Source organism: Numenius arquata, chromosome 9 (assembly GCF_964106895.1).
Source record: "Numenius arquata chromosome 9, bNumArq3.hap1.1, whole genome shotgun sequence".
NCBI classification, from domain to species: Eukaryota; Metazoa; Chordata; class Aves; order Charadriiformes; family Scolopacidae; genus Numenius; species Numenius arquata.
Window position 1 is genome coordinate 38,881,665 of NC_133584.1, and position 18,036 is coordinate 38,899,700.

At 35.2% G+C, this 18,036-nt stretch overlaps 1 protein-coding gene across 1 annotated transcript in view; it reads left to right on the forward strand.

Moving 5' to 3' along the window:
- CSMD1 (CUB and Sushi multiple domains 1) overlaps positions 1–18,036 on the forward strand; it is a 1,131,310-nt gene that overhangs the window by 1,006,081 nt on the left and 107,193 nt on the right. Inside the window, exons 43-47 of the mRNA XM_074153404.1 lie at positions 5,400–5,577; positions 8,137–8,282; positions 10,769–10,849; positions 11,002–11,115; positions 17,400–17,588. Coding sequence (XP_074009505.1) covers positions 5,400–5,577; positions 8,137–8,282; positions 10,769–10,849; positions 11,002–11,115; positions 17,400–17,588 — 708 coding nt within the window. The remainder of the gene's footprint in view (positions 1–5,399; positions 5,578–8,136; positions 8,283–10,768; positions 10,850–11,001; positions 11,116–17,399; positions 17,589–18,036) is intronic.

Genomic DNA, 18,036 nt, shown 5'->3' on the forward strand with positions numbered 1-18,036 from the left:
AAAGGAATAGCAGTGTTGTGATAGAATGTAGACCTTTGTATTATACAATAGAATATTTCAATTGCAAAAAATTTACATTTGATTAGTTTAGCAGCAATCTGTATGTAATAGATCTTAAAGGTACAAAAAAAAAAAAAACCACAAAAAGGGACTTCCAATTATTTTAAGTGTATATAGAATGTCATCTATATACATAGGATAAAAAAGAACATGAGACTGGGTAAAAGTTGCAAAAATTAATTTTAAGTATATCAGATAGTTTTACTATATTACACATTATTGATACATGTTTATAAAACTACATCAGTCATCAGCTTGATTTTTTTTTTGAGGAATAAGACTATTTTGCACAGTTTTATGGAAATTTTAGAAAAAATATTCTATACATCTGTCACTTTCAATGATAGTTTCAATGATATTGTTTCTGATCAAAAACAGTTAAACTGTGGGCAAGATTTGAATATATCTTTTCTGATGAAAATATGATTAAAGATAAATGGATTAAAGTAATAAACTAGTACACTTTGTAATACTAGTTTCAGTTAATAATCAGAGGTCTTAAGGGAAAACACAAATAAGTATTCTATATCTAAGACTTTTTAAAAATATCAAATAAATCTCTTGGATTACCTTCCATGACAATTAAATCATGTAGAAAAAATAAAATTCCTTTATACCCAGATGTATTTTTTAACCTTAAAAGAGATTAAATGCTTGATTAAATGCTTTCACTTTACATGTGAGAACGTTACTGGATTTTCTCTAGTTTGGTGCTGATTAAAAGCAGCTATTTGCTACTGGGTGAGTACTTTTTTCTGATGTAACAATAAATGAAGGCATCTTTGGAGTTGTCAAAGGACCTCAGAAAAATAGGTAATATTCCTGAGTAGTGATATAGATACTGCACCAAAGGGCATAGCAGCCTTGTATCTTTTTTTTTTTTCTTATTCCTTTTTACTCACTAAAGAAACATTTTTCCTAAAAGAATATTGAAGACACATGAGGTCTATGTTAGGAGCGGTTTAGATTTTTATAGTAAAAACTAGCATTTTCTATATTTTCTTAGGTGAAGTGAAAGTAAAGAAATATTTGTTCTGTGTGAATTAACATGCAGGAAGAGAAAATAATATTTAGTTTAGAATGACATGAAGATAAAGTAATTCTTTTGCTTCTCTGTCTCCCAGTCCAGCTGGTTTTAATTCAGTAGTTTTACCTAATAGGGGCCTTCCAGTACCTGATGGGGGCCTACAGGAAGGCTGGGGAGGGTCTGTTTACAAAGGCCTGCAGTGACAGGACGAGGGGCAATGGTTTTAAGTTGGAGAAGGGGAGATGTAGATTGGATATTAGGAAAAAATTCTTTACCATGAGGGTGGTGGAACACTGGAACAGGTTGCCCAGGGAGGTGGTTGAGGCCCCTTCCCTTGAGATATTCAAGGTGAAGCTCGACGAGGCCCTGGGCAACCTGGTCTAGTTGGGGGTGTCCCTGCTGACTGCGGGAAGGTCGGACTAGATGACCTTTGGAGGTCCCTTCCGGCCTGGACCAATCTATGAATCTATGAATCTTCATTTCCTAACTCAAAGAAGTCATTCCTCTGTTCTCGGTTACTGACATGTCTGTAATTCAGAATGTACATTTGTCCTGGTTCTTTTCTTTCTGGTTCCTTGGAATCCTATCTTCCAAACCTACCGACAGGGATCCACATTGCACAGCTCCACACAGCTGAGGTCTGAATGCATGCATCTCCATTGTGTGTGCAGTTGTGTACATTTATAACTATGATTTCTGACTAAAGAGCAGGTTTCTTAGTGTTTTGACTGAACACACAAGGCTTTCTCAGTCTCTCAGGTAGCACAGAACTTACTTTGTAAAAAATTCATTTCTGTACATTAAAGCTTGGTGTAGCAGTGCCAAAAAATATTTTTACAATAAGGAAAACAAATGGTTACAACGTCTCTGATCATTGGAATTTGTAGTGTGTCTGAGATGGAAATCAATGAAAGAATCAAACCACTTTTCTACCTATGGCCAGTATTCTTAGAAGTTCAGATCAAAACCTATCTACACAAGATTGCACATACTTGAGAAGCCTAAGAGAAATGAGAGATCTGGTAGTGGCTCTTGAAAGATAGTTGACACTGCTTCAGAGGAAGAGGTTGCATTGTCTGTGCAATTGTCCCATGGAAGTCTGACAATGAATAAATTATTCATTAAAAAAAAAGTTTGTAAATATTTGTGTGTAAGATGTGGAAAATAGGACTGTGATTCTAGAATATTGAAGACACCTGGTATTTCTCTGTTTGCCACCTAGACCGCTATGGCTAGAACTTTAGGACTTTTCTTCTAGATTCTTCCCCTAAGTCATCGGAGATCTGTGGTGTATGGCTGTCCAGCACCCATTAGGTCATTCAGTTGTCTATCTTAAGCTAGTAAACCAAGCCTCTGGTCTACACAGTTCTATTCCCATTCAGAAGACAGATTTATTGCTCTGTGATGAAAGGATGACATAGTTAAGCTTCTTGTATCATGGGGCTGAAGATAGGCATCCGCAAGTTTATAATTGACATTGTTGTCCTTGAGGTAGATGAGTTTCAGGTTTATAATATGAACTTTCAGAGTACAAGCTTCTCTGCACCATGTAACACTCCCTGTAATCATGATCCTTTTCAAGGTATTTTCATCTCCATACAGATTTTCACTGCTTCATTTTAGGTATTGTACTTGAAGTCAGCCATCCCTACTTCTCTAAGCCAGTTACACCAAACAGGGCTTGGTATATATATGTACCATGAGCAGTTCTGGAAACTCATACAACAAAGGGGGTAAATAGTTATCAACCAGGTTCTAGTAAAGGCATGTTGAACCAAGAACAGATGAGCAGAACACACAGATTCAAAACTGTAGTCTGGCACTGGAGGATTGTCTAAACAGAGCAAAGATATACATGCTTCTGGAAGCCATCCCCATTCTAAATCATATCCTTCACTGGGCAGCAAGTGATTTGAGATACATTGAAGAGCCTAGTCTGTGTATGGGAGAAAATTAGATTAATTTCTGCTCATGAGATCATAGTAGAATCTTGTCATGTAGTCATACTCTAAGACTTCACTCCTGTGCATTCAGGTTGTCCTAATAATATGCCGTATCTCTTTGCATAACACATGTAGCTGTCAATACATGACTAACTAGGTTTGGACACCTTTGGGTGGAACCTTAAAAGTGTTTACTGGCCTTCCACACACAATGTTGTACCTGGAATTAGGTATGAATTAGGCATGGGAGCACATGGTATGATACTCATGCATTTGTAAATCAGCATGTGGTCTACTGTTAGCATTTGAAAGTTTAGAAGACTTGATTATATGCTTTTCCATTTCAAAAATCTGTTTCTTCATATCTATCATTCAAAGTGCCATAACTTCCTTAATTTAGAGTGATTTGTTTATTCAAACTAAAGCTATTTTTGCCTTGTGTGAAATATAGCCTGTTATTTATGTTTAATTTTCTGTCTCCTGTGATTTTTAAGTGTCTTTGGAGAAAGCCTAGTATCAGCTGTATGTACTGCTTATTCTATTAGAGTTTTGTTATCTGTGACACTTTTTTTTTTTCTGAGATAATTTATTGATCTGTCATGCCTAACAAGGATATAAGAGGAATTAGATTAGCTTTGCTGAGATATGATCAATCTGCATTCTTTGTAGAGTATTAGAGAATGATGAAGGCAAAATAAAAATGTATGCAATCATTGTCAACATTAATAAATCTGTCAAAAATACAATAAAATCAAAGTATGTTTTAAGTGTAAAACTTCTGTTAGAAAAATTCTTTATCTTAGCTAGAACTTAAAGGATTTTCCATTTGTCACTACATTAGTGTTAGGATGTATATTTCAATGTAGGAAGCATACTTGTCAAAGCAGTCTTTTAGCTGTAAACATGGACTACTGTGGAGAGAACAGACTAGATTTCTGAGACTAGGCAATCTGAGCATGGCATAAATATAGGGGATCAGGGAACAGTAAAAAATTAATTTTTGTTTGTTTTTTTAAAAAAATGATGTCACAATATCGTCATAGAACTGACAGAGCTGACAGACATTGCCAGCTGCCTTGGCCAGTACTTGTAACCAGGAATCATATAGAACCAACTCTTCATTTTGTTTAGCTCATTTCCTTCGTTGGGCACTAAAAGGTTCTAGTTCTGGAGCAGATGCCCATGCCCATCTGATCTAAGACAGGAAGATATGCTAAAAGCATCATACTAGCTTTTACTGATATGGATGAAGAAGGTGAAGTGGTTAAAGCCTCTTTAACTGTCCTATAAATCCAGTGATTACTAAAAGGATTCCTCCAAAAAGGGCTACTTGTCAACTAGCCAGATGAGCCTTCTACCCCAATAGTATAGCAGCTTTATACCATACAGAAAAAATGACATTCTTCTGCATTTCTCATTTCTTCTTCCTTTTTTCCTTTTCCCTCTTCGTTTTCCTTTTTTCCTTTCCCTTTCCCTTTCCTTTTTCCATCTCCTGTTGAGAGGTGAAAAAGAAATTAAGAGGGTCTGCATCATTGTCATAGGAACCCTAACAATAACAACATTTGCTTTATGACCTAATGAGACCTAATGAGAAAGGTTCCAGAGCTAGACTGAGTGCCCACAGAAGAGATTAAGGTCTCACTCTAATGAGTGAGACTCACTAGTTAGCACCAGTGGCCATATATGTCTACTCAGATCCATGCTTGCATCCATAATCAGTCAATTCCCCAAACTGAGACACAAATGAGAGCACGTTATTACATACTTGCTACCCTTGAATTACATCAACCACCTTTTTATTTCATTGATTTGCCTACAGTTTTCATTCAGCAAGTGTATGCTAATTTATGTCTCTATCTTCATTTTACTTGTCATAAAAATAATTAGCATTCAAACTGCAATTGAAATACCATTAAGCACGGCTAAAAAGCTTCAGAAGCAAAGTATAATGGTATTTGGGGTAGTGAAAGAATTATCAGCCTTTTTTTTTCTTTTTTTTTTGTCATTGAGAATTGTGTTCCAGTTGAGTTTGCTTGTTTATTTGTTTCTTAGTCTTCAATTCAAGGAAAAGCTGCCCTTTTTTAAGTGTGTGCTAGCTTAGTTTTAAGAATTCTGCATAAAAGCAACGTTCCTGGTAGATTTTGATGGATTTTAAGAAATAAAATCTGCAAGATATCAGGATAAATTCTTTCTTAGAAATACCAATAGTTTCTGTCTCTGAGAAGCAATAACCAAGGAAAAACAACATCTTTAAGACCTAGATTGTTTTATCCTGTGGAGCTCTTAGAATTTGGGAGCATTTTGATATTGCATTTGTAACATGAAAAAGTACATTTCTCCCACTAATTTTTCATTTGTTTTCTTTTCAGCTCCTTGTGGCTATAATGTAACTGCTCAGAATGGTACAGTTTATTCCCCAGGATTTCCAGATGAATACCCAAATTCCAAGGACTGTACTTGGTTAATTATTGTACCTCCAGGCCATGGGATTTATATCAACTTTACCTTACTCCAAACTGAACCTGTGAATGACTACATTGCAGTTTGGTATGCAGAACAAAAGTGACATTTTTCTGATTGATTTATCAGATCTCACTGTCCCAAGCTACAGCTTTTGCTTATTATTGTTCTTTATGTTGTCATATGCACTGAAGAACAGCATAAAGCAAGTTATACAATTATGTTTAAAAATTGTATGACTGTATGAACTCTTTAGGAATATTGTTCCAAAAGTACTTTGAAACTCAAACTCAGTTATCTATCAGATCTTCTTTGAGCTCTGTGTTTTCTAAGTGATGCCATGTGAGGTCAAAGTGATGTAATAATCTGTATTAGGTTGAATTACATGTTCCATGAACATAGGAGGCAATATAAGTTAGTTGTGGAAAAACTTTTTAACCTGTTCAGGCATTACCTAATTTAGGCATTAATTAAGATTTTCTTAAATTTTCCTAACATTTTAATATGGCTGATAGACATATTCTCTATATTTCTCAAGCCAGGATTTCAGCCCTTGTTCCTCTGCCTTTAAGCTGTGTATGTTCCCCTTCTCTGAACTTGTATTTTTTACCCCCTAAACACATTTCAACTTTGTATCCTCAGTTGGAGGAAGAGGTCTCAGGACCATCCAAATTCTTGCAGAAGTGTTTACTGCACTGAGGAGTAGGCATAGATGTGAATGGCATATATGTGAATGACTGAAACAAAATTACACTAAACAGCCTCCTGTAGTTATATACTTTCTCATCTGTGGCTAACCTTACCCCATGTAATATGCAAAGTGACTTGTCTCTTGTATATGCTACAGATAGTTTGGCCAAAAAACAGTTTGCACAGAATATAGGATGTAACTTATTCCTGTGTGAGTCAGCTGCTCCCATCTCCCAGCTAATCCACTATTTCTATGCCTCTTGCTGTCTGGGGTGAGTTTTTTCCAGACAGCAATACTAAAGTCCATATAATACAGGGAAAATCCAGTCAGTTTATAACAATGCATAACTGTTCATGAACTGCCTTTTGGCTGCCTCTGGTATTTGCATTACCTATAAATCCAAGTCTAAAATACACCTGTGTCCTCTCAGCATATTAAGTTAAAAGCCTTCACTAGTAAAGATCTACTTGTATGAATGAGTTCTCTTTTTGCCTATGTATGTGCCGAGTTCCTGAATTGTTATATTTTTCAATAACTGTTTTACAGTTTATTTCTCTCAGTTCCCAATTGCCTGTGAATTGCAAGCATGCTTTCTTTAGAGTTATTTTCTGAAGTATCAGCTCCTGGATTTGCTGTGAGGCGGCTGTTTAGTGTAATTTTGTTTAAGTCATTCATGTATATGCCATTCACTTCTGTATGAAAAGTCAAATCTTATTATCAAAGCTTTTTTTTTTTGCCTTTTTTCCCACTGAGAACCAGACTTTTAAAATGAAAACCTAAGTAAATTGTCAAGTTCCCATTCAATATTCATTACTTTCACTCTTGTTTTCAAGGCAGCAGAAAGAAGAAAATACATTTTTATGGCATGACACCTATAGTTTATTTTTTCTTGTTATCAATAATACCACAGTAGAGACCGGAAGCCTGAATAATCCTGAAAAACTTTACAGGAGAAAAATAATTAATTTAAATTGCATTTTTAAAAATACAGATTGTATGTACAATTTATGCACATGGCATGCATTCCTTTAAAACTTGAACTAGACTTTGTCCATATGGTGGATTTTTCTTTTTATGAACAGATTATCTTGATAGGTTTGAGATAGACAGAAATACTTCGCGTTTTAACAATACAAATGAGATGGACAAATATCCCTCCGATTTAAAGACAATAAAAAGTCAAAAGCTAACAGTTTTCATAGAGATTCTAGATAATCTCCACCCTTCTAAAATATGTATCACAAAAGCTTTTTTATTCAGTTTAGAATCGTTACCTGTATTATACAAAAAGACCAGAAATGAGTGTTGCAGAGCTCAAAAAATTCTTCAGTGGTAAAAGCAGGGGCGGTTGTTTATTTATTTATTCTGCTGTTCAGGCCTGAATGTTCTACATGGTGGTACTTAAAATGAAAGCAGCTGGATGTTACTGGAGTATATTTATCTTTGGGTGTCTACTGGTTTGGGTTTTTTTTCTCCTTAGGAGATATCTTTGAGTCTTTGGAATGAATTTAAATGGCAAGAGTAACTTGCAACTTCCAAACCTCTGTTTGTGTTAGTCATGAGTAAGGACTTGTAGGATCTTGGTCAAAAATGTTGGAAATATGATAAGTTTACAAGAGTTTTCTAGATTTTTTTTTTTTTTCAGTTGATGTGTACATGAAAATTTTTGGCAGGAAAAGGCAGAGAAAATTTCATTCAGCAAGTAAATTTCTTACCCATGGAAATATAAAAGCTACTGTAAAGGACTTCTGGTCTGTCAAAAAATATTAGGCTTTGAAGTTAGAGAGAGTATTCTGTGTTGCTAGAAATAAAAAGAAAATAAATTCGTTTTGAATCATTAGGAAAAATATTTTTTGCAAAAATTTTACCTGCTCTCCAGAGAAAAAAAGACTGTTAATTTAAATGCTAGGTACAATATTTCTTCAGCTGACTTCTTTTCACATTTCCATTCATAGGGATGGTCCTGACCATAATTCACCTCAGTTGGGAGTTTTCAGTGGGAACACAGCCCTGGAAACAGCTTACAGTTCCACCAATCAAGTCCTCCTCAAATTTCACAGTGATTTTTCAACGGGAGGATTCTTTGTCCTCAATTTTCATGGTCAGTTTGCTTTATATCATTAACATCTAATTACCACAATTAATTACTGAATTTTAAAAGTATTTCTTAACATTGTGATGTAATGAATTAGTTTTTAAAATCATGCCTAAAAAAAGTCTTAAGAACATTCATTGGTATCTTTGAATAAAATATGTTCTATCTCTAATGTTAAGTTATCTAATATTGAGCTTTTACTTTTTGAATTATTTTGGCCCATTTATTAGTTGACTTACTTTTAACCTTCTGTAATAAAATCCTTCATCAGGTGACTAATCCTAGGGTCTACAGTCCGAAAGGTTGATGGGATCTTTTGGGACAGTTGAACAACAGCTTTAAGTCTGATATCCAGCAAAAATACTTTGTTCAAAGTCACAGCCAGGGCTACAGGACATGCCAAATAGGCATCTAACTCAAAAGTGAAATGCTGAATTCTAGTTCTAATTCACCCAAATTATGTATATTAAATGGGAGGTTGTTTGTTTTCTGGATTGTAATTCAAAAAGATAGGGTGAATTAATTCACAAGGCAGGAGAATATGCCACAGACAGTACCTAAAAGTTTCTATTTGTGTGGAGAACTAGTATTCAGAGTCTGAAATGTTTTTCTTGTCTGTGGTTTGCTCCTAAAAGAAGGGCAAGATGCATGCTAAGCTAAAGCACTTATCTGAGAAGCAAAAACTAAAGTACCTGGCTTTAGTCATCATGCAGGGAACATGCAGCTCGTACATAACAAGGCAGTGCCTGAGCAGCAGACTACAGGGAATGATCAGTGAGCGCATTTTCCAGCCTTAAGTTGAAGGTACATAGGCATGTAGTCAGTATTTCAGGGCTGATGTCTTCAGATGATAAAAAGGCAAGATACATCCTCTATCACAGTATGTAGTGCATGTAGTAGTCTAGCTAGGGAAAAAAAGAATGAATCTGCTTCTTTTTCTCTGCACTGTTTCTTTATTTTGCTTAATGATATTTTCCATAATGTCCCATGGTTGGAAATCATGTACAATGTGAACAGTGTCCATGCTTTAAATTGAATTCAAAGCAGTGACATAGGCTACTGCTGAGAAACCCCTGCAAACCAGGCTTCTCAGAGACTAAATTGAAGTGATATCCTGATACCCATATTTTGAGCCCACGAACTCTGGGAGATATCTCAGTTAAGTGAAGTCAAGGGCCTTACTGGACATGTAGATAAATACAATTTTAAATTCTTGGAAAACATTATTGCTGGAAAGCTGCTTAGTGTTTCTTACTTAGATACCTGCTATTACAAGTGTCTAAGCAGGTTGCAAAGCTTTTTTTCTCAGGTGTTCTCCAGAAAAACTTGTGCTATTAGGTATATATCACAATAATTTCATGTATGTGTTTGCATATATACAGCAGAAACACCATACAAATGCATAAATACACAGGAAAACATATATGCTTTCTCCTCCCTGTCCTTGGAAGCCCTCTAGGGATGAAAAAACAGGAAATTCTCCATGGATGAAAAACTCTTCATGATTGATTTTTCTGCTTATACAATTGCTTTACAGTGATGGGTTATAGAAGCTTATGTGGAAGATAAGGGCTGATTCCCAATATTTTGTGTTTCTTTAACTTCTCAAAACCCTCAAGTGGATCAGACTATCAATTTAGCAGGAGAATTTGTATTCTTGACTGTGATTGAGTTCCATGAAGAGGAGAGTTTTTCTATAGTATGTGCACTCTAATTACAGTCTTAAATCTCTGGTTTGGATTTTTTATCCAGAAATGGCTTCTTCAGCTGTCGCAGGCATTCTACTCCATTTTAGAAATACGTCAGTGATGGTACCAGTCACCTTCCTTGTGAGATTGCTCACAATTTATTGAAGCACATTTGAATAGTAGAGATTTTTTTTTAAAGGCATGGTGGGGATTTTTTGTGTGCCTTATAAAACAACAATAATGATAATAATAGTAATAATGCTACTACTAATAGATGTTGTTATTACTACTACTACTATTATTATTATTACTATTACTATTTCATCTTAAAGTAAATATGTATATATACCTGTATCCTGAGAAAGATTAACTCCGTGTATGCTTAAATTAAGAATGAATATGACATGCCAGGTATGTGACAGGTAATTACAGATTTTCCAGGAAATCTAAGTAATCTGTGATTTATAACCATTAGCCCTATCACATGATGCAAAGGCAGTCACATGAAACAGCAGCCTTGTAGCTTCAAAAATCTCCTCATAAATATGACAACTGCATCCAATCCTACAATGGATCTATAACTATCCTAGGTAGTGTAGTATACTATCTATACTGATTAAAAAAACTTTTTTTTTTTTAAGAGAATATGTAATATCATGACATTTAACTTGGAAAATGTTGTAACTGAGAGACCATGAAGTTCAGTGCAGCTTTGGTAATTTGGGAAGTGTGAATAAGAAATACATTTTCTGTAAAATAATTCTTAACACACCGGTATTTAATTTTTTTCACTTAAATTTGCAGCTTATCAGTTGAAGAAGTGCCAGCCTCCACCCACAGTTCCAAATGCAGATTTGTTTACAGAAGATGATGACTTTGAAATAGGTAAAAAAATAGTATCTCCTTTTCTTTCTTACATTTTCACTTGACTTCTCATTAAACTAAACTATTAATATATTTCATCTTCCACCTGAGATTTTCTTACTTCTGTTTCAGGGTTTTTTTGGGTTTAACATTTTTGTCAATAATTTTTTCAGGAGATTTTGTGAAATACAAGTGCCATCCTGGTTTCACCCTTGTTGGACAAGATATATTAACCTGCAAACTGAATGCACAGTTGCAGTTTGAAGGATCCTCTCCATTTTGTGAAGGTAAATGTGTGCTTGCATGCATTAATATGCATCCTTTTTTATCTTCCTTTACATTAAGCATCAAATTTTTGGGCACTGTATTTTCATTAATGTTTAAAAGAAAAGTTTCTATTTATTTCTTCAATATCTGAGAAGTGCACAGGTTTTTAAATTGTTCCCTAAAACTTTTGCACACACATTCAGTTCTTTAGCCTCAAGACAAGTGGCTTTATCTAACTACACCATTAATGAAACACAGATTTCTAAATTTAATTTAAATTATTTAACATTGTTTCATATCAAACCAAAAATGTCTTTTCTCCCCTGAAGAGTTTTAAAAATATGTATTTGAATAAAGCTTAGGTTAAACAGCTAGCCAGGTTAAATAGTCTGTTTCTCGGAACTAGGATATGGTGAGAGTGTTATGCTGTCCTGCAGAATTACTTTTCTTGTGATGCTGCTCCACCACACTCAATTACATGGGACTGTGTAACATAAAGATCTTCAATATTTACTGTTGTTTTCTGTAAGCATTGCCTGCATATATGAATTTATGCAAACTAGCAAATAACAGTACTCAGAATTTACATGTGCAACATCATTAAAAATTAATATAAAATAGATTGCTTATGTCCTCCAATACGCCTAAAGCAGGTTTTTTGTTTTTTTTAATATGTATTCCTGTTATCATTCCAAACCATTTTACAATAGCTATGTTTAAAATACATGGGATATACTTATAAATAAATGATAACTAATTGTTTTCTGGTGCTCAAGTGTCTAACTGTGTTTTGTAGCTCAGATTTTCTTGATTGTTAAACTTCACATAAATTCCTAAACTTTTAGATGTGTAGGGAGTTGAATCACCCCATAACTTAGGTGTCAGAAGAGAGTCCGGAAGGTATCAAATATAATACTGAAGAATATGATTTTAATGTGTTAATTGATTGAAAAATAAAAGAAACAGCATTAACAGTGGAATACGTATGCCTCAACTGAAGCCATTTGTGTGACTTCATATTAAGGAGTATTCTGTTTTGAAATACCATACTAAAGGTGATAGCTAATATTATAGAACAAAGGGGTCCAAATTGCAGATTTTTGTTTTCACCTGATGTGTGCATGATACCAAGAAAATAGCACTGTGGATTTTATTTTTATTCAATTGATAAATATTAGTTATTAGTGCTATTGGAAAGTGGATATACTTTGTTTTCTTTTGTTTTATAAAGCAAGGTGAAGCAATCTCACTGTCTCAGTATCTCAATTTCTCTTGTAAAATGTTCAAGTCTAGCTGCCACCATAGAGATTAGTCCTGTAATCAGCAGCTAAGGTACATTGTGGGGAAGTTAGTTGGTGGATAATTGATTATGGTGGAGAAAGAGAGCCAGCAAAGACTGGCAAGATAAACGTTGCCAGTTTGCCACATATCACCACGGTGCAGCCAGCCTCCCAAACTGCTTAGCAGCAATACGCTGTCTGTGTGCCCATGTCCCTGAACCAGTGGAATGTATCCTGTGAATGGTTGAGGTTGGAAGGGACCTTTTGTCCAATGACTCTTAGCCATAGGAAGTGAATCTTGGCCATTGGAAGGGTTAGACCTATAGCTTGCTGTGTAAGATTTGGCCACTTCTGCTCTAGCACAGGAGACGGACTGAGCTATTTAAAGGTTAGAAAGACATAAGAGTTTCATTTTTACTTGAATTTTCTATCCTAAGAATATGCTGAGGGACACCTCACAGGACACTATTTTTGTCTCAGAAGAATATTCCATATCCTCTTTCACCCTTTTCATTACTATTTACGCTGATTTGTATTAGAGAGGAGCATTTTTTTTTCACATAAACAGTACTTTTTCCTTTTGGAAATTGTTCTGTTAGTAAAGTTTTGAAGTCTGCTAAGCAAATATAAGAATATGCAGAGGAAAGAATTCCTACAGCAATCCTGCATTGATCTGTTTCTTGTATTGCATACATGTGATGATTTTTCCAAGGAAATTCTCTGACCTTTAAGCTGTTGATTTTTAATATTCACCCACCAAAGAAATGTTCTTAATTGCAAAACAACATCATACTTTTCCTCAATTATGAGAGAAGGGCATGAGGAAACATCTGCAAAAGGCACATTTTCCCTTGTGGTAAATAAATTAGTTTCAGGTCCCTTCATAAGAATCAGCTGCGAGGAATAAGAAAGTTAGCTGGAGTCTTTCTCTGTTGTTGATAACTTTTAGCTGCTTTTGGAAAAATTGGTTTTTGTTGTTATTTTTTCAAAACTACCAAACAAGCTATTTCCTGGCCTTTTTTTCTGCTTCTCTTTGTCTCTGATGTCCTATACAAGAAAAAATAGATGATCTAAGAGCAAAGAAGGTGAAAGAAAAAGGCAGAAAAAGTAATTTTCTATCAATTTTTTATCTTTTTTTTTTCTCCCTGCTATTTCCTATCCTGTCTCTTTTTCTTTTTGCACACCATTTTTACAATGGCCAGATCTCATTCTGGAGCATTTTCAGAGGTTTCTGAGATGCTCACAGTCAAGGTGCCTGCGCTTCCTTGAACGTGATTGTCTTTCTTCCTATTCAATGACACTTCTTTTTCCCAAAGGAAACTAGCAATTTTCACTTCTCTGGATTGGTGATTTTCCTCTTTTTTACTACATTTTCTTCCCTGACTCCTTTTCTTTTATATACTTGCAGTGAGTTTTTTCAGTTAGTGAAGAACATCTCAACACTTGATGACAATGATCTGTGGATCACAGTAAACCGATCCCAGGTTTTTCAAACTGTAGTTTTGAATCTTATTCCTACTTGAAAATCCTCCATCCCAGATTCCAAAAACTTAATACACTGCACTAAGTAAACACAAATTCATGCAGCCTGTTCTTAAGAAGATACTTATAGTGCACCTTTTTGGAAATGATACCTGTGGGAACTTAGCTGAAAGAGCAGCCATATAAAGAGCTGTGATAATAACCTTCTGGAATAAGCTAACTGTAAACTTTTCTGGAAGAACGTACCACCTTTATGAGATCACCTGGCTTTAGTTTTGTTGGGACTGTATCTGTGTAACATCCAGATTTTGTTTGCAGGCCCCTAATCTGAAGGACCAGTAGATTGTTTCACAAGTAATTTGACCAATGATTGCTTCCATAGCTCCCTAAGATGCTGAGGAAAAGCAACAAAAGGCAGTTGTAAACCTACCACCTCTGCTATAAGTTTTTAGATGTGCATGTTTACTAAAAAACTCTCCAGAGGTACTTGTTACAGTCCCATATCTTCCTTCCAAATGTCCTGTTCTTTGCAACTTCTTTTTTGTCATGATTAACTGTTCGTAGCTATTTCTTAAAGCATGATTTATCCAGAGAAGTCATATTTTTCCAGTGTTAAAAAGAATCATTGTGTCTCCCTTGCTGTGAAAAGTCTGACAGCATTACTGATTTCTCCAGGATTCTTGTAATTTACTACTTTGAAGACCAGCTCTTAATCCACAAGTTGTTCTAGCAGACTTTAACTTTATAACAAGAATTCCAATTAAGCCAATACTTGATCAGGAACAGACGTCGTCTTTTCCTAAAAATAGTCTTGTAGCATAAGCAAAGGATAAAACAAGGTAAAGCGGGTTGTGGAACTGTCTCATGTCAGCTACTCTTCATAACTGATGAGCACTTTTACTGCATGTCTGACAGGAAACGCCATGTAGCTAGTCAAACTTCTACTCAGGAATATGTCTCATGTATTTAACTAAGGGTTATCTGACAATATGTTTCTTCTGCCCAATTTTGTTCTATGATAATTTGCTGATTTACTTGTACTTGCTGCAGGTTCAGGAGCCAGAGCATTTGTTGACTGTATTTTCTCAAGTTATTCTTCTCTTATTCTGAAGAACATAGGAAGCCAAAGTAACAGTGTGTTTCATTTTGAGATAATGAGAAAGAGAAGCTGCTGTCATTAAATATGTGCAATGCTGCATTCTTACACAGAAGCTTATGTGAAATTTCTGGATGTAACTTGGCTATATCCATTTCTATCTCAAGAGATAATCCTTGAATTAAAACTGTCAAAAGGATTTTTACTACTTTATATACCATTACCCCATAGGCTTTCCCTCTCTTAGGATGTCTTGTATGAAAAATGGCTTTACCTCTTAGAGACACAGTCTGCTAGAGCCAGTGTTGTCAAATGATGACAGAAAGAGACACGTGCCAAGGAAAAATTGTTTGCTTGCCATTTTTTTCCCCAGTCCTCACCATGTTTTCCCTGCTTGTCGTTATATTCTCACTTGCATATTACATCCCTCCTTTTCACAAGCTGAATTTTTTCTCTCTGACTGAAGAAATTTTTTAGCTAAACAAGATGAGGGGGAGGAGAGGAAGAGAGGCTTTCAAAAATCTGATATTTCTTCCTGCAGTTGCTGGCATGATAATGTTACATATTCTCCAGTCTACTAGAGCAGACTGTAGAAGAAAAGGTTATGAGTAATAAGTAGTTTTTACTTTTTCATGCTTTTCCCCCTTCTTATATCCCTAAATAATCAGAGTGGCTTTTAGATAAGTGATTTATAATTTATGCTATAGTATAAAAAAATCACAACTGAAGAGAAATTGTGCTGAGGGTTCAACCTATAAGACAGATCTAGGGATGGGTTGGAACAGTCAGAAAAGAACTGTTTTTATTTTTATTTTCTTTTTTTCTAAATTTTGGTGCCAGTAAGAAATTGGCAGTCCTCAGAAGATGAATTTGTAAGTCATTTGACACTCATACAGCTTACTCAATTTTTCTCACTTAATATATCATTATTTAAAATATTCTAAAGAATCTGCGATGGTGAATGGAACATTGTATTGTCCAACTCAGGCATGTATACTTTCTCTTACCTTCCACATGCAAGTCTGGAAAACTGTATCTAGATTAGAGAAAGGACAGGAATAAGCCAGCTTCTCAAAGGTAAAGGTCAATGCACTATGTAGGAAAGTGATGGATAATTTATTTGTGAATTAATTGATAAAATTCCTATTTTGTTTGCATTGTTACTTCTGGTGGAGGGTTCAGATTTGTCCTAAGTGTATGGAAGAGAATGTAAAGACTGCACATCTTTTATAAAATATAATTTCCTTCTCTACCGGAGGACGATTAAAGTCCTGACACTGTTTTCCAGAAGTTTATGGCAAAATTCTTCTCAGCTACAACTGAACCTAAATTTCACCTGCAAGTTTGTAAAAGGCCAACTAAGGCAAATGGTCCAGTATTTAATGTATTTAATGTTTTGTTTGTTTTTTTTTTTTTCTGATAGTTATTTGTGTTTTTTCTCCTGCAACATATTTTTTTTCACTTGATCATTTTTCCTCTGTTGTTATGATTTTTCACCTTTCCTATAACCTTTAATTTGGGCACAGTACTTGGCTACTGTGCCAGTCAGTTTCCAGGAATGCATTTCTGTCAAGATACATTTGTGAATCTTACACAAAAAACATTGTTAAAATGCACATATATTATGAAACTATGGAAAAAATGGATCAGACTTCAGCAGCAAACAGACATGAAAAAAATCAGTCCTGCATGCGAGGCAAAATCTTACACAAAACCAGTGACCAAATAATTTTTTAATCAAAACTGGTATTTAGGATATAAAATTTACAGCATTTTAGTATAGTATACTCCTTGTCATATGCAGAGATCATAAACACCTGTGAATACCAGGTGAAACTGTTTGTAAAATGTAAGAAGCTCAGAGTTTAAATAACAGGGGAAGTGGTTGCTGAGAAGGTCTTACTTGGATGACTTGGAGTATTCTGTATTCAAAACTCACCCTTTGTCTGTGCAAAACATGTATGTTTTCAAATGATCTGGTGTGCCTAGAAGCTCCAACATGTTTTCATGTTCATGTAATGACTTCGTTCTTAAAGGTTGATGGGGTTTTTTTAAGAATTCAAATAGAAGATAGCTATTAGGTTTCCAAATAAAAAGTTTTACCAGGACTTTTACCTCACCTATGAGAATGATCACATCAGCATATGTGAATCCTTTGACAATAAAGCCTTTGGACTGTGACATACTCCTGGATGAATTTTTTACTGCAAAGAATATTCTGTTTCATAAATGCAAGGTTTGTAAAGGTGATCTGGTTTCTGTTTATGCTAAAGGGAACTTTATTGATCCTTCCATCTAGAATATGATTTTAATATGTTTTCATTTGGAAACTTTAACTGAAGTGTCCATATCTCTGAAAAATAATGCTGTTTTTTTATTTTTCATGGGAAGGAAACACGTTATTTAATTGCTATTCTTGTTATTCTTCTTGTTGTGTCCTTTTTAGCACAATGTCCAGCAAATGAAATCCGTACAGAATCATCAGGAGTGATCCTTAGTCCAGGTTACCCAGGCACCTATCCCAACTCTCAGACCTGTTCTTGGACTATAAAGGTTGAGCCAGGATATAACATCTCCATCTTTGTAGAAATGTTTCAAAGTGAAAAGCAGTTTGATGAGCTGGAGGTATTTGATGGTAAGAGAGATTTAAATTTTATCTAACCACAAAAGAAAACATATTGGGTCAAACAGAGCTTGATTTCCAGTTACTGGTTTCATAATGCATTGATACATCTGAAACAATAGTCCAGTATTCCTATTGCTTTTTCCTTGAGTCTAAATCTGTTAGCCAATGAAAGTTTTTATAGATGCATTCAAGACAAAGGGTGCTGGCAGCCCAGAAAGCCAACTACATCCTGGGCTGCATCGAAAGAAGAGTGGTTGAAAAAAGCAGGTTGAGGGAGGTGATTCTACTCCTCTACTCTGCTCTCGTGAGACCCCACCACTGTCTACTGTGCCCAGCTTTGGAGTCCTCAACACAGGAAGGACATTGACCTGTTGGAATGGGTCCAGAGAAGGGCCACGAAAATGATCAGAGGGCTGGAGCACCTGTCCTATGAAGACAGGCTGAGAGAGTTGGGGTT